This window comes from Oncorhynchus clarkii, chromosome 6, assembly GCF_045791955.1.
Source record: "Oncorhynchus clarkii lewisi isolate Uvic-CL-2024 chromosome 6, UVic_Ocla_1.0, whole genome shotgun sequence".
In the NCBI taxonomy this organism is placed as follows: domain Eukaryota; kingdom Metazoa; phylum Chordata; class Actinopteri; order Salmoniformes; family Salmonidae; genus Oncorhynchus; species Oncorhynchus clarkii.
Window position 1 is genome coordinate 88993767 of NC_092152.1, and position 20539 is coordinate 89014305.

A 20539-nucleotide genomic window follows, 5' to 3' on the forward strand; every position below is an offset into this window, starting at 1 on the left:
CATCCCCAAGAGGTAAAATATATAGTGAAAACAATAGTGGTCCTAAAACGGAACCTTGAGGAACACCGAAATTTACAGTTGATTTGTCAGAGGACAAACCATTCACAGAGACAAACTGATATCTTTCCGACAGATAAGATCTAAACCAGGCCAGAACTTGTCCGTGTAGACCAATTTGGGTTTCCAATCTCTCCAAAAGAATGTGGTGATCGATGGTATCAAAAGCAGCACTAAGGTCTAGGAGCACGAGGACAGATGCAGAGCCTCGGTCCGATGCCATTAAAATGTCATTTACCACCTTCACAAGTGCCGTCTCAGTGCTATGATGGGGTCTAAAACCAGACTGAAGCATTTCGTATACATTGTTTGTCTTCAGGAAGGCAGTGAGTTGTTGCGCAACAGCCTTTTCTAAAATTTTTGAGAGGAATGGAAGATTCGATATAGGCCGATAGTTTTTTATATTTTCTGGGTCAAGGTTTGGCTTTTTCAAGAGAGGCTTTATTACTGCCACTTTTAGTGAGTTTGGTACACATCCGGTGGATAGAGAGCCGTTTATTATGTTCAACATAGGAGGGCCAAGCACAGGAAGCAGCTCTTTCAGTAGTTTAGTTGGAATAGGGTCCAGTATGCAGCTTGAAGGTTTAGAGGCCATGATTATTTTCATCATTGTGTCAAGAGATATAGTACTAAAACACTTGAGCGTCTCTCTTGATCCTAGGTCCTGGCAGAGTTGTGCAGACTCAGGACAACTGAGCTTTGAAGGAATACGCAGATTTAAGGAGGAGTCCGTAATTTGCTTTCTAATAATCATAATCTTTTCCTCAAAGAAGTTCATGAATTTATCACTGCTAAAGTGAAAGTCATCCTCTCTTGGGGAATGCTGCTTTTTAGTTAGCTTTGCGACAGTATCAAAAAGGAATTTTGGATTGTTCTTATTTTCCTCAATTAAGTTAGAAAAATAGGATGATCGAGCAGCAGTAAGGGCTCTTCGGTACTGCACAGTACTGTCTTTCCAAGCTAGTCGGAAGACTTCCAGTTTGGTGTGGCGCCATTTCCGTTCCAATTTTCTGGAAGCTTGCTTCAGAGCTCGGGTATTTTCTGTATACCAGGGAGCTAGTTTCTTATGAGAAATGTTTTTAGTTTTTAGGGGTGCAACTGCATCTAGGGTATTGCGCAAGGTTAAGTTGAGTTCCTCAGTTAGGTGGTTAACTGATTTTTGTCCTCTGGCGTCCTTGGGTAGACAGAGGGAATCTGGAAGGACATCAAGGAATCTTTGTGTTGTCTGTGAATTTATAGCACGACTTTTGATGATCCTTGGTTGGGGTCTGAGCAGATTATTTGTTGCAATTGCAAACGTAATAAAATGGTGGTCCGATAGTCCAGGATTATGAGGAAAAACATTAAGATCCACAACATTTATTCCATGGGACAAAACTAGGTCCAGCGTATGACTGTGACAGTGAGTGGGTCCAGAGACATGTTGGACAAAACCCACTGAGTCGATGATGGCTCCGAAAGCCTTTTGGAGTGGGTCTGTGGACTTTTCCATGTGAATATTAAAGTCACCAAAGATTAGAATATTATCCGCTATGACTACAAGGTCCGATAGGAATTCAGGGAACTCAGTGAGGAACGCTGTATATGGCCCAGGAGGCCTGTAAACAGTAGCTATAAAAAGTGATTGAGTAGGCTGCATAGATTTCATGACTAGAAGCTCAAAAGACGAAAACGTCATTTTTTTTTTTGTAAATTGAAATTTGCTATCGTAAATGTTAGCAACACCTCCGCCTTTGCGGGATGCACGGGGGATATGGTCACTAGTGTAGCCAGGAGGTGAGGCCTCATTTAACACAGTAAATTCATCAGGCTTAAGCCATGTTTCAGTCAGGCCAATCACATCAAGATTATGATCAGTGATTAGTTCATTGACTATAATTGCCTTTGAAGTAAGGGATCTAACATTAAGTAGCCCTATTTTGAGATGTGAGGTATCATGATCTCTTTCAATAATGACAGGAATGGAGGTGGTCTTTATCCTAGTGAGATTGCTAAGGCGAACACCGCCATGTTTAGTTTTGCCCAACCCAGGTCGAGGCACAGACACGGTCTCAATGGTGATAGCTGAGCTGACTACACTGACTGTGCTAGTGGCAGACTCCACTATGCTGGCAGGCTGGCTAACAGCCTGCTGCCTGGCCTGCACCCTATTTCATTGTGGAGCTAGAGGAGTTAGAGCCCTGTCTATGTTGGTAGATAAAATGAGAGCACCCCTCCAGCTAGGATGGAGTCCGTCACTCCTCAGCAGGTCAGGCTTGGTCCTGTTTGTGGGTGAGTCCCAGAAAGAGGGCCAATTATCTACAAATTCTATCTTTTGGGAGGGGCAGAAAACAGTTTTCAACCAGCGATTGAGTTGTGAGACTCTGCTGTAGAGCTCATCACTCCCCCTAACTGGGAGGGGGCCAGAGACAATTACTCGATGCCGACACATCTTTCTAGCTGATTTACACGCAGAAGCTATGTTGCGCTTGGTGATCTCTGACTGTTTCATCCTAACATCGTTGGTGCCGACGTGGATAACAATATCTCTATACTCTCTACACTCGCCAGTTTTAGCTTTAGCCAGCACCATCTTCAGATTAGCCTTAACGTCGGTAGCCCTGCCCCCCGGTAAACAGTGTATGATCGCTGGATGATTCTCAAGTCTAATACTGCGGGTAATGGAGTCGCCAATGACTAGAGTTTTCAATTTGTCAGAGCTAATGGTGGGAAGCTTCGGCGTCTCAGACCCCGTAACGGGAGGAGTAGAGACCAGAGAAGACTCGGCCTCTGACTCCGACCCGCTGCTTAATGGGGAAAACCGGTTGAAAGTTTCTGTCGGCTGAATGAGCGACACCGGTTGAGCGTTCCTACAGCATTTCCTTCCAGAAACCGTGAGAAAGTTGTCCGGCTGCGGGGACTGTGCCAGGGGATTTATACTACTATCTGTACTTACTGGTGGCACAGACGCGGTCTCATCCTTTCCTACACTGAAATTACCCTTGCCTAGCGATTGCGTCTGAAGCTGGGCTTGTAGCACAGCTATCCTCGCCGTAAGGCGAGTACAGCGACTGCAATTAGAAGGCATCATGTTAATGTTACTACTTAGCTTCGGCTGTTGGAGGTCCTGACGAACCGTGTCCAGATAAAGCGTCCGGAGTGAAAAAGTTGAGTAGGAAAAAACAAAAATATAAACGGTAATTAAAAAGTAAAAACCGTAAATTTGTCAGGTAGCAAAACAGGTTGGCAACAAAACGCACAGCAACTCAAAAACAAGTCTGCAAGTCGTGACCGGAAAAGTGCGTGGATAACCATAGCCAGCCAAGTAACATAGCATCCTTCTCTGTTTGAGCCGGATTTGAGTAGGCTAAACTAGCTAGCTGCATTCGCTAGCTAAGTACCTGAAAGTTAAATAAAATAAGAAATATATCTAGCTCTGTCTCTCTCTCTTTTGCTTCTCCTTGATTTTTGAAGAAATTAATTAGTTCATAACTGTTCAACTATTGTCTTTCTCTATCTTTGAGTCAACTACTCACTAGATTTGATGCACTGCAGTGCTAACTAGCTGTAGCTTATGCTTTCAGTACTAGATTCATTCTCTGATCCTTTGATTGGGTGGACAACATGTCAGTTCAAGCTGCAAGAGCTCTGATAGGTTGGAGAACGTTCTGTGGAAGTTGTCATAATTACTGTGTAAGTCTATGGAAGGGGGTGAGAACCGTGAGCCTCTGAGGTTTTGTATTGAAGTCAATGTACCCAGAGGAGGATGGAAGCTAGCTGTCCTCCTGCTACACCATGGTGCTACCCTTCAGAGCGCTGCTGAGGCTTACTGTAGAACTTCAATGCAAACAATGTGTTTTAATCAATTATTTGGTGACGTGAATATATTTAGTATAGTTTTATCTAAAAAGGATAACATTTTTAATGTTTCACAATTTTTATTTTTATGAAATTGACCGAGGAGGATGGTCCTCCACTTCCTCCTCTGAGGAGCCTCCACTGACTCACAGTCACGCAAGCTTACATTTTACAATTTGTCCATTTCCCCCATTATAAAAAATAAATAACAAAATATTGAAGTATTTTCTTTTATTAGACAGAGTTGTGTAAATAGGAATGACAGGAGGAGAATGTAGATTAAAATGGAGGATGTTATCAGATGAGACATATGAACACAAATACACATATTAGGGGTCTTGTTAAAGGGTCTTAAGGGTCGGACTCAAACATCTTCTTTCTACCGTCCATGCCAGCCTTGTCCTCAATGTTCTTACGCCAGTCAGCTGCATCTTTCACCTGTGGAGTTAGAGAAAGGAGAGGAGAGGAGAGGAGAGGGAGAGGAGAGGAGAGGGAGAGGAGAGGAGAGGAGAGGAGAGGAGAGGAGAGGAGAGGAGAGGACAAGAGGAGAGGAGAGGACAAGAGGAGAGGAGAGGAGAGGAGAGGAGAGGAGAGGAGAGGAGATGAGATGAGTTTGGATGAGGTTATAAGGTGGTTGGGAACCCTGATATTCAAAATTGTGTAAGGCAGTCTGTCTAGCATGGGGCCTCTTGGACACATTCCAACCCTACTCTGTAAAACAGAAGCAACCCTACCTCCTCCTTGACCTCCTTCTTGACTTGCTTCAGGTTGGACCTCAGATCCATGGACACCTTGTGTTTGGAGCCCAGCAGAGCCTGGAGCATAGCATCAGCAGACATGCGGACTTTCTTCAGGACGGGCTTCCTGAACTTGCCCTTCAGGTCTTGTAGTTTTATCTTCAGATCCTCAATCTGAAAAGAGAGAGTGAGAGTGAGAGAGAGAGCGAGAGAGAGAGAGCATGCTCGTCAGTGAAATGTCCCCTTTATACTGAAGAATGACCATCTGTCCAGGAATACATTTGAAAATGTAAATGTACCTCCTTATCGGACTTGGCTACTTTGCTTTGCGTGTCATATCTCTGCTCATCCACTGCATCAATCTGCTGGTGGAGCTTCTTGCACAGATCCTAGAGAGAGAGCGAGAGAGCCAGAGAGCGAGAGAGAGAGAGAGAGAGAGAGAGAGAGCGAGAGAGAGAGCGAGAGCGAGATGCAGAGAGATGCAGAGAGAGAGAGAGCGAGAGAGCGACAGAGAGAGAGAGAGGATTGGATGAGGTTATAGGGAGAGAGAGAGAGAGAGAGAGAGAGAGAGAGCAAGAGAGAGAGAGAGCGAGAGCGAGAGAGAGAGCGAGAGAGCGAGAGAGCGAGAGAGATGCAGAGAGATGCAGAGAGAGAGAGCGAGAGAGCGACAGAGAGAGAGAGAGAGAGAGGATTGGATGAGGTTATAGGGTGAGAGAGAGCGAGAGAGCGAGAGAGAGAGAGATAGCGAGAGAGAGCGAGAGAGCGACAGAGAGAGAGAGAGAGAGAGAGAGAGAGGATTGGATGAGGTTATAGGGTGAGAGAGAGCGAGAGAGCGAGAGAGAGAGAGCGAGAGAGAGAGAGCGAGAGGATGAGATAATGTAAGAGAGTACATTTAAAGATAATAGATACTTGTGAAATTATATAAATTATATAACTGAATATCCTGGAAAGCTACAATCCAGCTTGATTTTGTTCCACCCTTACTTTAACACCCCTGATGGAGCTAGTCAGCTCCTGAATCAGTTATAGTTTGTCTGGAGCAAAAACCTGCACACACAGTAGCTCTCCATAGGTACGTGGAGTACCTGGAGTTCCTGAATGGATCCCGGAACAGAGAGGGAGGGGACATTCTCATCCATGTAGCTGTTTTTGTCCTCCTCTGCCTGGATGGCCTCAGCCTCTATGAACCCCTGGGCAATCTGGAGCATCAAGCTCTGGGGGGTAATGACACAGGGGGAAGTGGTTAGTGTACCTAGACACAATGGTTAGCCAGTTGATCAGAAATGCAGTTGTTTACATGGGCATTTGGTCAATAATTTGACTATTTGGATTAAAGTTGGGCTTAGTCTACATCCCTGTCACACTCCCCAGAGGAAAACATGTATTTATGTTTTATTTATGTGTTTATGTTTTGAAATCTTGAATTCAGATTTTTTTAAATTTGATAATTGATATATAAAATCTAGAATCCTTTTAAAAAAACTAAATGTTAACGTGGACTCAGTCCTTTTGACGTCTCTCAACGCGTTATTATGACGCGTTGTTGTGCATCTAGGCCTCCTCCTTAGGGAGGGAGAGAGGGAGGTTATTATGATGCGTTGTTGTGCCTCTAGGCCTCCTCCTTAGGGAGGGAGAGAGGGATGTTATTATGACGCGTTGTTGTGCCTCTAGGCCTCCTCCTTAGGGAGGGAGAGAGGGAGGTTATTATGACACGTTGTTGTGCGTCTAGGCCTCCTCCTTAGGGAGGGAGAGAGGGAGGGTATTATGACGCGTTGTTGTGCGTCTAGGCCTCCTCCTTAGGGAGGGAGAGAGGGAGGTTATTATGACGCGTTGTTGTGCGTCTAGGCCTCCTCCTTAGGGAGGGAGAGAGGGAGGTTATTATGACGCGTTGTTGTGCGTCTAGGCCTCCTCCTTAGGGAGGGAGAGAGGGAGGTTATTATGACGCGTTGTTGTGCGTCTAGGCCTCCTCCTTAGGGAGGGAGAGAGGGAGGTTATTATGACGCGTTGTTGTGCGTCTAGGCCTCCTCCTTAGGGAGGGAGAGAGGGAGGTTATTATGACGCGTTGTTGTGCGTCTAGGCCTCCTCCTTAGGGAGGGAGAGAGGGAGGTTATTATGACGCGTTGTTGTGCGTCTAGGCCTCCTCCTTAGGGAGGGAGAGAGGGAGGTTATTATGACGCGTTGTTGTGCGTCTAGGCCTCCTCCTTAGAAGGGAGAGAGGGAGGTTATTATGACGCGTTGTTGTGCGTCTAGGCCTCCTCCTTAGGGAGGGAGGGAGGTTATTATGACGTGTTGTTGTGCGTCTAGGCCTCCTCCTTAGGGAGGTAGGGAGGGAGGTTATTATGACGTGTTGTTGTGCCTCTAGGCCTCCTCCTTAGGGAGGTAGGGAGGGAGGTTATTATGATGTGTTGTTGTGCCTCTAGGCCTCCTCCTTAGGGAGGGAGAGAGGGAGGTTATTATGACGCGTTGTTGTGCGTCTAGGCCTCCTCCTTAGGGAGGGAGGGAGGGAGGTTATTATGACGCGTTGTTGTGCGTCTAGGCCTCCTCCTTAGGGAGGGAGAGAGGGAGGTTATTATGACGCGTTGTTGTGCCTCTAGGCCTCCTCCTTAGGGAGGGAGGGAGGGAGGTTATTATGACGTGTTGTTGTGCCTCTAGGCCTCCTCCTTAGGGAGGGAGGTTATTATGACGTGTTGTTGTGCGTCTAGGCCTCCTCCTTAGGGAGGGAGGGAGGGAGGTTATTATGACGCGTTGTTGTGCGTCTAGGCCTCCTCCTTAGGGAGGGAGAGAGGGAGGTTATTATGACGCGTTGTTGTGCGTCTAGGCCTCCTCCTTAGGGAGGGAGGGAGGGAGGTTATTATGACGTGTTGTTGTGCCTCTAGGCCTCCTCCTTAGGGAGGGAGAGAGGGAGGTTATTATGACGCGTTGTTGTGCGTCTAGGCCTCCTCCTTAGGGAGGGAGGGAGGGAGGTTATTATGACGCGTTGTTGTGCCTCTAGGCCTCCTCCTTAGGGAGGGAGGGAGGGAGGTTATTATGACGCGTTGTTGTGCCTCTAGGCCTCCTCCTTAGGGAGGGAGGTTATTATGACGCGTTGTTGTGCGTCTAGGCCTCCTCCTTACCTTCAGATGTTGCCTGCGACTCGACGACATCTTTTTACTTCAGAGAAGATTAGATGGGGGGGGAGGGAGGGGCGGGGAGGGGGAGGAAAAACATGAGTTGAGATACACAGCTTTAAGAGCTTGGGATGAAAACCACAGAATAACAGTTGATGTACTGAATGCTCCCGAAGACCACCAAAAGTAGACATGTATAACATATGGAATTCTTGATTCTTAGAAGATATCTCAATCAAAATGAACATGTTGAGAGAGCTGTAACTGTACTCAAACAGAATCAGTACGTACTCTGACATCTTGGCCGGTGGTTGATATCACTTCCTTTTGAAGAGAGATGTGAATAAGTTGTCAGCATGTGAAGATACGATATTTATGGCATTTAACTCAGTGTAACATTATAGTCCACACTTTGTGGAAATAATTCATTTTAACACACAACCCTCAGGGTTAGAGGGACACATCACATCTCTAAATGTTAAAGTACAGGCCTCAGGGTTAGAGGGGCACATCACATCTCTACATTTTAAAGTACAGGCCTCAGGGAGGAGGGGCACATCACATCTCTACATTTAGACAGTGTGTGGTGTGTCAGTTGTCTTGTATCATGGGTCTATTTGTGCGTTCCTGTGTGGTGGTGGTGAGGGGGGTAGCTGACTAACACCCGAAACCACAACAGCTGAGAATTCCCTCCTTGTCCGCCTCCTGTGGACTTTCCTTAAAGTGTCCCAAGACAGGGTGCAGCAAAGTGGTCAACACACGTCTCCCAAAAATACCTGTCTGGGCTGCTGGCTCTATCTAACAGACATAGACCATGTAGTCTGGACACTTAGTGTACTGGCTGGCTCTATCTGACAGACATAGACCATGTAGTCTGGACACTTAGTGTACTGGCTGGCTCTAACTAACAGACATAGACCATGTAGTCTGGACACTAGTGTACTGGCTGGCTCTATCTGACAGACATAGATCATGTAGTCTGGACACTTAGTGTACTGGCTGGGTTTGTCTAACAGACATAGACCATGTAGTCTGGACACTTAGTGTACTGGCTGGTTCTAACTAACAGACATAGACCATGTAGTCTGGACACTTAGTGTACTGGCTGGCTCTATCTGACAGACATAGACCATGTAGTCTGGACACTTAGTGTACTGGCTGGTTCTAACTAACAGACATAGACCATGTAGTCTGGACACTTAGTGTAATGGCTGGGTTTGTCTAACAGACATAGACCATGTAGTCTGGACACTTAGTGTACTGGCTGGGTTTGTCTAACAGACATAGACCATGTAGTCTGGACACTTAGTGTACTGGCTGGTTCTAACTAACAGACATAGACCATGTAGTCTGGACACTTAGTGTAATGGCTGGGTTTGTCTAACAGACATAGACCATGTAGTCTGGACACTTAGTGTACTGGCTGGTTCTATCTAACAGACATAGACCATGTAGTCTGGACACTTAGTGTACTGGCTGGTTCTAACTAACAGACAGACCATGTAGTCTGGACACTTAGTGTACTGGCTGGTTCTATCTAACAGACCATGTAGTCTGGACACTTAGTGTACTGGCTGGCTCTGTCTAACAGACATAGACCATGTAGTCTGGACACTTAGTGTACTGGCTGGTTCTAACTAACAGACATAGACCATGTAGTCTGGACACTTAGTGTACTGGCTGGTTCTAACTAACAGACATAGACCATGTACTCTGGACACTTAGTGTACTGGCTGGGTTTGTCTAACAGACATAGACCATGTAGTCTGGACACTTAGTGTACTGCCTGGTTCTATCTAACAGACATAGACCATGTAGTCTGGACACTTAGTGTACTGGCTGGTTCTAACTAACAGACATAGACCATGTAGTCTGGACACTTAGTGTACTGGCTGGTTCTAACTAACAGACATAGACCATGTAGTCTGGACACTTAGTGTACTGGCTGGCTCTAACTAACAGACATAGACCATGTAGTCTGGACACTTAGTGTACTGGCTGGCTCTAACTAACAGACATAGACCATGTAGTCTGGACACTTAGTGTACTGGCTGGCTCTAACTAACAGACATAGACCATGTAGTCTGGACACTTAGTGTACTGGCTGGCTCTAACTAACAGACATAGACCATGTAGTCTGGACACTTAGTGTACTGGCTGGGTTTGTCTTCTATCTTTTAAATGTTTGATTTAGAAAGTGTTTCTGACATATCTGAGTGGAAAAACTAGTTTGTCTGCCGCTTCAAAAATGTCTAAAAAATATACATAAAGGTTTAGAGTGATAAAGAAATTCTGTCTTCAGTTAATCAATCAACAGTACGTCAGTTAAACGGGATAAATAAATAAATATAAATACCAGGAAGTCTTAAAACTGTAAAAAGATCATGCCATTCATTAAATCAATAACTCCACACCAATATTCAGTTTTACAGTAAAACTATAAGAATAACATCTGGGCTATTTCTCCTAAAACATCTACCTATCTTGTGAAGTCAGAGTTAGAGAATCATTTTAACCAATTTTATAAAAAATTAAAATAAATGTACCTCCTTAGAATACAAAGCGTTCTACCACAGTAACATATCTGTCTCCCGTGAGATGGATGGATGCCATGTTAATTCATACATGCCAGTTGACTGTTAGGACAGCCAACCTACTAGTCAGCATCCTGATCCCAAGTGTTGAAAAAACAACCCTCTGTCAAAGTAGACAAGGCACAGCATCTTCTTCTTCTACTATAAACACCAAGATGTTTTAGTTTTTTTTTTACGTGTAAATTCTTGTAAATTAATACCACTTACACATTTTTCAGTGAGTAGCATCTATTTACGTTGTGTGATAATTACAGTCAACTAATAGAAAAATGCTAGACTATAAATCACAGTGATACTGAATCTCTACTGAATGCAGAGTTGAAACCAAGAGAGGACAGGAGATAGAAGATAGGAATGGGAGGAATCTCACCTAGAAGAAAGAGAACGTTGCAAGACGGAGGGATGAGTGACTGAGATTGTCAAGCCAGGGAGGAGAAATATGAAGAAGGGTATATATAGGCACAGTTCTGGGACCAGCTGTCTGTTTATCCCTAAAAGCACCAACAGGGAGGGGTCAATTTTGACCTCGAGGGCACAAAAAACGTGATAATTTAAAATCCCGTTTTTTTTTGTCCTTCTGAACTAATCACAGACAAAAATATTAATATGGTGGAATGAAAAAAAGTATCTCTCTTTAGTTAGACAGAGACGTAGGGAGCAACCAGATGAAATCAGAGATAGACAGAGAGGTAGGGAGAAATCAGATGAAATCAGAGATAGACAGAGAGGTAGGGAGAAATCAGATGAAATCAGAGATAGACAGAGAGGTAGGGAGAAATCAGATGAAATCAGAGATAGACAGAGAGGTAGGGAGTAACCAGATGAAATCAGAGATAGACAGAGAGGTAGGGAGAAATCAGATGAAATCAGAGATAGACAGAGAGGTAGACAGAGACGTAGGGAGAAACCAGATTAAATCAGAGTTAGACAGAGACGTAGGGAGAAACCAGATGAAATCAGAGTTAGACAGAGGTAGGGAGTAACCAGATGAAATCAGAGATAGACAGAGAGGTAGACAGAGAGGTAGGGAGAAACCAGATGAAATCAGAGATAGACAGAGAGGTAGACAGAGAGGTAGGGAGTAACCAGATGAAATCAGAGATAGACAGAGAGGTAGACAGAGAGGTAGACAGAGAGTAGACAGAGAGGTAGGGAGAAACCAGATGAAATCAGAGATAGACAGAGAGGTAGACAGAGAGTTAGACAGAGAGTTAGACAGAGACGTAGGGAGAAACCAGGTTAAATCAGAGTTAGACAGAGACGTAGGGAGAAATCAGATGAAGTCAGAGATAGACAGAGAGGTAGGGAGAAACCAGATGAAATCAGAGGTAGACAGAGAGGTAGGGAGAAATCAGGTGAAATCAGAGAGCTGCTGTCCAGCGTGACCCCAAGGAGCCGTATTCGGCAGCCACACCTGCTGAGCTCTAAGCAGCTGGTGATCTGACAGAGTTAGATTCTGCCCTTACTGACCAATGTGACCCCAGTAAGCCGTCTTCGGGTTGCCACACCTGCCGGTGGTGTTTATTGGTCAGGCTGGTTCCTGCATGACCAGGAGGTCTATAAACAGACTGGTTAAACCACATAGCAACTCCTCAGTGTGAATCATGTGGTCCTTTCCAAACGTTGTACCCCTTGAACACTTCAATATTACTGTAGCCATGTAATTTCAAGATCAGGTTAAACCAATCAGAGCAGGTTAAACCCGTCAGGACGGTCATGCTGGTCTGTTGTTGTGAAGACATAACAGTAGTGACTCCACAAATCACAAAAAAACAGTTTCTATTAGCTGACCAGGGTTTATTTGATGACAATTAGTATAAATATTGCACAATATAATTTTTTTGTGGGGGGGGGGGTCACGTAGCTGTTTTTGTGTTTCGTGTGAAACAAAAGACTAGATATCCAATTGGGGGACTAACGGAACTCCGAACACATAGTTTGTTCGTTTAAACTGGAGCGTTTGATTATACACGTGGATATCTGTCAGAAGAGTTTCAGACAGGTTTTTGTTTCTACTCCTTAGTAGTCTCAAACATCTTCCTGTCTGGAACTCCAGGAACATCTACTCCTTATGAGTCTCAAACATCTTCCTGTCTGGAACTCCAGGAACATCTACTCCTTATGAGTCTCAAACATCTTCTTTCTGTCTGATTTGTCTTCGATGTTCTTACGCCAGTCACCCACAGCATCTTTGTCCTGACGGGGGGAAGAATGGCAGAATAAGTACATGAGTGAAAGTGTATTTGAAATATATGACACTTGGTGTCGGCAGTGGGATCCTCAGTGTTAGCATGATTCATATTGGAGTGTTTGGGTTGAACAGGCTTACAGTGGTTCCTGCTTAGAGACAGGCCTATACTGGGAGACGTTGTCTTTGAAAGTTTGGACTTATGATATGACATTTGGTGTCAGAAGTGGGATCCTGAAGAACAGCTACAGAACAGACACATTCACGGACGAGGCTTTCAAATAAAACTATCACGTTGTTTACACAGTAAATAAGTCACATTACAGTCATATAGTAACATTATTAAGCTAAACTATACTATAATTATGTTCTTATGTCCAGAACAACACTCACCTCTTCCTTGACGTCCTTCTTGACTTGTTTCAGGTTGGACCTCAGATCCATGGACACCTTGTGTTTGGAGCCCAGCAGAGCCTGGAGCATAGCATCAGCAGACATGCGGACTTTCTTCAGGACGGGCTTCCTGAACTTTCCATTCAGTTCAACTACCTTCATCTTCAAGTCCTCAACCTGTTTGGAATTCAACAGGAAGCACTTATCACACACAGACAATTGACTGCCAGACGCCAAACACCAGTGGAACTACTGTTACCCCCTTGGCTCTGTCTTAGAGAGTAAGTTAACTAATAATATGAGTAACAGTGGTAGAACTCCTCACCTCCTTCTCGGACTTGGTCACCTTGGTTGACATGTCGTATCTCTCCTCATCAACCCTCTCGATCTTCTGATGGAGCTTCTTGCACAAGTCCTGAAGAGAGACATACAGAGAGACATAGAGAGAGAGAAAGAGAGACAGAGAGAGAGAGAAAGAGAGAGAAAGAGAGAGAGCGAGAGAGCGAGAGAGAGAGAGAGAGAGAGAGAGATGCAGAGAGAGAGAGAGAGAGATGCAGAGAGAGAGAGAGACAGAGCGAGAGAGAGAGAAAGAGAGAGAGAAAGAGAGACAGAGAGAGAGAAAGCGACAGAGAGAAAGAGAGACAGAGAGAGAGAGCGACAGAGAGAGAGAGATGCAGAGAGAGATAAAGTCATAGTTTTATGACCCTAAAAGATGGAATACACAGCAAACTAAGTATCAGAGAGCGAGAGCGAGAGAGAGAGAGAGATTGAGAAAGAGAGAGAGAGAGATTGAGAAAGAGAGAGAGAGAGAGAGAGAGAGAGAGAGAGAGAGAGAGAGAGAGAGGGAGAGAGGGAGAGACGAAGAAAGAGAAAGAGAGAGAGGGTTTGGCTAAGCGCTAATAGCTTACCGTGAGCTCTGCCATGCATACCAAGAATTCTGGGGCAGGGCAGTTCTCCTTCATGTACCTGGCCTTCTCTGCCTCAGCCTCGACCGCCTCAGCCTCGAGCAAGCCGGCAGCGATCTGGAGCATCAAGCTCTGTACGGGGGAGGGGACAAATCACATCACATTACAGAGTTCAGCGGCCACATCTGCTTGTCTATGGGGTTGTCTATATCAATACGTATTCATATCACATAACTTGCCGGTCTCTAGATCTACAGAGCTTCAGGTGAAGTGATGTAGAAGTGATGTAGAAGTGATGTAGCAGTGATGTAGAAGTGATGTAGAAGTGATGTAGAGTGATGTAGAGTGATGTAGAACTGTAAGGGTTGGTTTCTACTCCTCAACTCCATTGATCAAACTAGCTCCTGCTGACCAAGAAGTCGACAAGGTCTACTACAGCGCGCGTATGTGTGTGTGTGTGTGTGTGTGTGTGTGTGTGTGTGTGTGTGTGTGTGTGTGTGTGTGTGTGTGTGTGTTTTGGGGTGGGGGGGGGGGGGGGCTAACACTGTCTGGATCACATAACATTTACCCCTTGACCCCTGAATATGACTACAATGTAAAGTCAGCATTAAAATCAGTCTGTGACGTCAAGCAGGTTGTTCTCTGTGTGGAACAGGAACATGTTCAATCTAAACCTGTGAAACTTTACAGGACATAAGGTCTTTATAGAACAGAGGGTCTTTATAGAACATGAGGGTCTTTATAGAACATGAGGGTCTTTATAGAACATGAAGGTCTTTATAGAACAGAAGGTCTTTATAGAACATGAAGGTCTTTATAGAATAGAAGGTCTTTATAGAATAGAAGGTCTTTATAGAACATGAGGGTCTTTATAGAATAGAAGGTCTTTATAGAATAGAAGGTCTTTATAGAACATGAGGGTCTTTATAGAATAGAAGGTCTTTATAGAATAGAAGGTCTTTATAGAACATGATGGTCTTTATAGAATAGAAGGTCTTTATAGAACATGAGGGTCTTTATAGAACATGAGGGTCTTTATAGAACAGAAGGTCTTTATAGAACAGAAGGTCTTTATAGAACATGAAGGTCTTTATAGAATAGAAGGTCTTTATAGAACATGAGGGTCTTTATAGAACATGAAGGTCTTTATAGAACAGAAGGTCTTTATAGAACATGAAGGTCTTTATAGAACAGAAGGTCTTTATAGAATAGAAGGTCTTTATAGAACATGAGGGTCTTTATAGAACATGAGGGTCTTTATAGAACAGAAGGTCTTTATAGAACAGAAGGTCTTTATAGAACATGAAGGTCTTTATAGAACAGAAGGTCTTTATAGAACAGAAGGTCTTTATAGAACATGAAGGTCTTTACAGAATAGAAGGTCTTTATAGAACATGAGGGTCTTTATAGAACATGAAGGTCTTTATAGAACAGAAGGTCTTTATAGAACATGAAGGTCTTTATAGAACAGAAGGTCTTTATAGAATAGAAGGTCTTTATAGAACATGAGGGTCTTTATAGAACATGAGGGTCTTTATAGAACAGAAGGTCTTTATAGAACAGAAGGTCTTTATAGAACATGAAGGTCTTTATAGAATAGAAGGTCTTTATAGAACATGAAGGTCTTTATAGAACAGAAGGTCTTTATAGAATAGAAGGTCTTTATAGAACATGAGGGTCTTTATAGAACATGAGGGTCTTTATAGAACAGAAGGTCTTTATAGAACAGAAGGTCTTTATAGAACATGAAGGTCTTTATAGAATAGAAGGTCTTTATAGAATAGAAGGTCTTTATAGAACATGAAGGTCTTTATAGAACAGAAGGTCTTTATAGAACATGAGGGTCTTTATAGAACATGATGGTCTTTATAGAACAGAAGGTCTTTATAGAACAGAAGGTCTTTATAGAACAGACGGTCTTTATAGAACAGAAGGTCTTTATAGAACAGAAGGTCTTTATAGAACAGAAGGTCTTTATAGAATAGAAGGTCTTTATAGAACATGAAGGTCTTTATAGAACAGAAGGTCTTTATAGAACAGAAGGTCTTTATAGAACAGAAGGTCTTTATAGAACATGAGGGTCTTTATAGAACATTATGGTCTTTATAGAACAGAAGGTCTTTATAGAACAGAAGGTCTTTATAGAACAGACGGTCTTTATAGAACAGAAGGTCTTTATAGAACAGAAGGTCTTTATAGAACATGAGGGTCTTTATAGAACAGAAGGTCTTTATAGAACAGAAGGTCTTTATAGAACAGAAGGTCTTTATAGAACATGAGGGTCTTTATAGAACAGACGGTCTTTATAGAACAGAAGGTCTTTATAGAACAGAAGGTCTTTATAGAACAGAAGGTCTTTATAGAACATGAAGGTCTTTATAGAACAGAAGGTCTTTATAGAACATGAGGGTGTCTTAGCTGTATATAAAACCCTTTTGGAATGAATGGTGCTCCTTACCTTCAGGTAGTTCCTACGGCTCGTTGTCATCTTTTTCCTGATTGGATAAAACAGATCAGGGTCATTTAAGGGAAATATACAAGGTGAAGCCACAGAGACAGGTACGTGACGATTAAACCATTTTAGGAATTCATTTTATTACATTACGGTAGGAATAATTGCAACACTATTGAGAATCATCATAGCATAGTATTAATCAGTTGTACTGCCTGGTGTTCTATGTGGAAAACATGTTCACAGACAGAATACAGTAGATGAATACAGTATAGTATATATATAATATATATATATAGTATACAGTATAGTATATATATATATATATATATAGTATATAGTATAGTGAAGTATATTTCTCTGTAAACTGAAAAACGTAAACTTACTCAGACATTTTGGCCGGTCCTTTTGTTTTACTTCCTGTGTCAAGAGATGAACAGTAAACAGTTTATTAATTTTGAGCTGTTGTTATTTTATGTCATTTGGTGGTGGGGAGGGGGGGGGTCGGGGCGGGGCGGGGCGGGGCGGGGCGGGGCGGGGGGGCGGGGCGGGGCGGGGGGGCGGGGCGGGGTGGGATGGGGGGGTCGGGGCGGGGCGGGGTGGGGCGGGGTAGAAACCAAAGATTTCAAGGTTGACCCAATGCAAGTCATGCGCTATTGCACATCAAAAAGAAATGCAACAGACATTAGATAATGACTGGTCAATAACTTTGATCAATAATTTGCTTGGATCAGTTTACCCAAATGTAACACAGCAGTCCAACGACATCAAGAGTATAATTCCTGCTGGTTAAAGAGGTGAGGGGTTGTTTCCTCTTCAATGAATGTCTTTTAATCTGTACAATATAACCCTTCCCAAGGCTGATAGCAAATCAACAAGACTCTCACTTCCTGAAATCTTTGGTCACGCAGGAGGAGTCCATAAGGAGTATGGCACCAAAATAGGTCCTTTCAGAAAATACAGCTGACATTCACAAAATGCATGTTCAGAATGTAGGAAAATACCCAATTGGATGTTCCATTGTATACAGTTGAATCTCAACTAATCTATTGGAATAACATCAGACAATCCATAAGCCATTTGAAGTAAACCGTGAAACTACAACATAAATTCAAGTTTACAATTATAAGACATACAGCAACAATCCACCTCTACCCTGCCAAAGGTATATCTCTAAACAAACCTCAGTCCTTTTTTACAGAGCTTATAAACCAGCAACTGGGCAAATAGAGCCACAAGAGCCTTTAACACCACATTCACTCTGAACTACAGAGAAAACAACAGCTGAAAACCAGGCCTTGGATGTATCTCTTCCAACACTTGTCTGTCTAAAACACACAGACAAACACCTGTGAATATCCGAATGCCTCAACCCACGTTGCCTCTTGAGAAAGAATAGAATTTTCTATTCTATTCTGAAAGCATTCTAAACTATCAGAGCTCACACACCACATGCAATCTGGTCCAAAAGTCACATCTATTCCCACATGGGATGGACCACACACAATCTGGTACAAAAGTCACATCAATTCCCACATGGGATAGACCACACACAATCTGGTCCAAAAGTCACATCTATTCCCACATGGGACGGACCACACCCACTCTGGTACCAATAGATGAATAAATGAACATACAGCACATTCGTTACAGACGGAGCAGAGAGGAAGGAAGAACATCTCACCTATAAACCCAGTGAAGGTACACGTAAATGATGTGGTGATGAGAGCTACAGGCAAGACAGAGACAGGAACAGATTTGTAAGGTATATACTCTGTTTCCTGAAAGCTCAGCAGAAAAGCAAAAAGGCAAGGTTCTCTTTATGGGAGTGGGGCCAGGGCAGGCAGGGCCAATGGGACAGTTAGTTCCTGAAAGGTTCTCTTTATGGGAGTGGGGCCAGGCCAGGCAGGGCCAATGGGACAGTTAGTTCCTGAAATACCTCCGCATTCGTAAATCATCTGCCATCAACGTTTCTGCTAAGTGTTTAGTTAAAATATTCCTGACATTAGATTTGGCATGAAATAATCCTGATTTTAGATTTGATTTAAAGTAATCCTGATTTTAGATTTGATTTAAAGTAATCCTGATTTTAGATTTGATTTAAAGTAATCCTGATTTTAGATTTGATTTAAAGTAATCCTGATTTTAGATTTGATTTAAAGTAATCCTGATTTTAGATGTGATTTAAAATATTCCTGATTTTAGATTTGATTTAAAGTAATCCTGATTTTAGATTTGATTTAAAATATTCCTGATTTTAGATTTGACTTAATCCTGATTTTTGGTGAAGGGAGGACCCACTATGCGTTACCTCATAACTCTGCGTTACCTCATAACTCTGAGTTACCTCATAACTCTGTGTTACCTCATAACTCTGAATGTGTTTGAAATCCGTCAAGCTCTCTTACTGCTACTGGATAAATTAGACAATGACTCCGGTTGCCGCTGGTTTCATGTCTGTTATACGGAACTCAAGGAACAATCAGCAGGTCACTTGATTAGTTTGTAAAATGTCTCCCTGTCAATTGATAGAATTAGATACTTCTAATTAATTCATAACTCTGTGTGATTGGTCAAATTTATTTTTTAATTAATAATTGGTAAACTATAAAGATATTATTGTCAGAGAGTGTCTTGACTCCTTAAAAAGGCAGACTGACTGTGACGAGAAGAGAAGCCGAGGGTAAGAAAGAGAAGGACCCCTCTGAACTGTCATGACCCAGAGGTCACACACATGGTGTGATCAATTACCCACCCACAGAGTCAGTCTCCAGTATCAACCACAGTGTCAGCCTCCAGGATCCAACCAACATGTCAGCCTCCAGTACCAACCAACATGTCAGCCTCCAGTACCAACCACCATGTCAGCCTCCAGTACCCAACCACCATGTCAGCCTCCAGTATCAACCAAAGTTTCAGCCTCCAGTATCAACCAACGTGTCAGCCTCCAGTACCAACCGCCATGTCAGCCTCCAGTACCAACCACCATGTCAGCCTCCAGTACCAACCACTGTGTCAGCCTCCAGTACCCAACCACCATGTCAGCCTCCAGTACCAACCACTGTGTCAGCCTCCAGTACCCAACCACCATGTCAGCCTCCAGTACCAACCACCATGTCAGCCTCCAGTATCAACCAACATGTCAGCCTCCAGTACCAACCAACATGTTAGCCTCCAGTACCAACCAACATGTCAGCCTCCAGTACCAACCAACATGTCAGCCTCCAGGATCCAACCAACATGTCAGCCTCCAGGATCCAACCACCATGTCAGCCTCCAGGATCCAACCACCATGTCAGCCTCCAGGATCCAACCAGCATGTCAGCCTCCAGGATCCAACCAGCATGTCAGCCTCCAGGATTCAACCAACATGTCAGCCTCCAGTGTCAACCAACATGTCAGCCTCCAGTATCAACCAACGTGTCAGCCTCCAGTACCCAACCACCATATCAGCCTCCAGGATCCAACCAACATGTCAGCATCCAGTACCCACCACTGTGTCAGCCGCCAGTACCCAACCTCCATGTCAGCCTCCAGTGTCAACCAACGTGTCAGCCTCCAGTACCCAACCACCATGTCAGCCTCCAGTACCAACCACTGTTTCAGCCTCCAGTACCCAACCAACATGTCAGCCTCCAGTACCCAACCACCATTTCAGCCTCCAATATCAACCACCATGTCAGCCTCCAGTACCAACCAACATGTCAGCCTCCAGGATCCAACCACCATGTCAGCCTCCAGTATCAACAGACGTGTCAGCCTCCAGTATCAACCAACGTGTCAGCCTCCAGTATCAACCAAGGTGTCAGCCTCCAGGATCCAACCACCATGTCAGCCTCCAGTACCAACCACCATGTCAGCCTCCAGTACCAACCACCATGTCAGCCTCCAGGATCCAACCAACATGTCAGCCTCCAGGATCCAACCACCAAGTCAGCCTCCAGGATCCAACCAACATGTCAGCCTCCAGGATCCAACCAACATGTTAGTCTCCAGTATCCAACCAACATGTCAGCCTCCAGGATCCAACCACCATGTCAGCCTCCAGTACCAACCACCATGTCAGCCTCCAGGATCCAACCAACATGTCAGCCTCCAGGATCCAACCACCAAGTCAGCCTCCAGGATCCAACCAACATGTCAGCCTCCAGTATCAACCAAGGTGTCAGCCTCCAGTATCAACCAACGTGTCAGCCTCCAGTAACAACCAACGTGTCAGCCTCCAGTATCAACCAACATGTCAGCCTCCAGTATCCAACTACCATGTCA

The 20539-nt window shown here is 43.9% G+C and overlaps 2 protein-coding genes across 2 annotated transcripts; both read right to left on the reverse strand.

Moving 5' to 3' along the window:
- Positions 1-4148: 4148 nt before the first annotated feature.
- On the reverse strand, positions 4149-7786 carry LOC139411783 (troponin I, fast skeletal muscle-like). The gene is made up of 5 exons (XM_071158525.1): positions 7745-7786; positions 5717-5845; positions 4931-5020; positions 4629-4805; positions 4149-4332 (listed from the first exon to the last, which is right to left on the reverse strand). The coding sequence occupies exons 1-5, from the start codon at positions 7772-7774 to the stop codon at positions 4246-4248; spliced, it is 513 nt and encodes a 170-aa protein (XP_071014626.1). The 5' UTR covers positions 7775-7786; the 3' UTR covers positions 4149-4245.
- A 4382-nt stretch (positions 7787-12168) lies between these two features.
- On the reverse strand, positions 12169-16306 carry LOC139411781 (troponin I, fast skeletal muscle-like). The gene is made up of 5 exons (XM_071158524.1): positions 16277-16306; positions 13822-13950; positions 13239-13328; positions 12914-13090; positions 12169-12528 (listed from the first exon to the last, which is right to left on the reverse strand). The coding sequence occupies exons 1-5, from the start codon at positions 16304-16306 to the stop codon at positions 12445-12447; spliced, it is 510 nt and encodes a 169-aa protein (XP_071014625.1). The 3' UTR covers positions 12169-12444.
- Positions 16307-20539: the final 4233 nt, after the last annotated feature.

What these genes read in the sequence shown, in the direction of transcription:
- LOC139411781 (XM_071158524.1), bottom strand. Translation starts at nt 16,306, where the DNA reads ATGACAACGAGCCGTAGGAACTACCTGAAG. An exon ending in TATGCATGGCAGAGCTCACG is followed by an intron (nt 13,329 to 13,821) that starts GTAAGCTATTAG and finishes GTCTCTCTTCAG; the next exon opens with GACTTGTGCAAGAAGCTCCA. An exon ending in TGACCAAGTCCGAGAAGGAG is followed by an intron (nt 13,091 to 13,238) that starts GTGAGGAGTTCT and finishes AATTCCAAACAG; the next exon opens with GTTGAGGACTTGAAGATGAA.
- LOC139411783 (XM_071158525.1), bottom strand. Translation starts at nt 7,774, where the DNA reads ATGTCGTCGAGTCGCAGGCAACATCTGAAG. An exon ending in GTCGCAGGCAACATCTGAAG is followed by an intron (nt 5,846 to 7,744) that starts GTAAGGAGGAGG and finishes ATTACCCCCCAG; the next exon opens with AGCTTGATGCTCCAGATTGC. An exon ending in TAGCCAAGTCCGATAAGGAG is followed by an intron (nt 4,806 to 4,930) that starts GTACATTTACAT and finishes CTCTCTTTTCAG; the next exon opens with ATTGAGGATCTGAAGATAAA.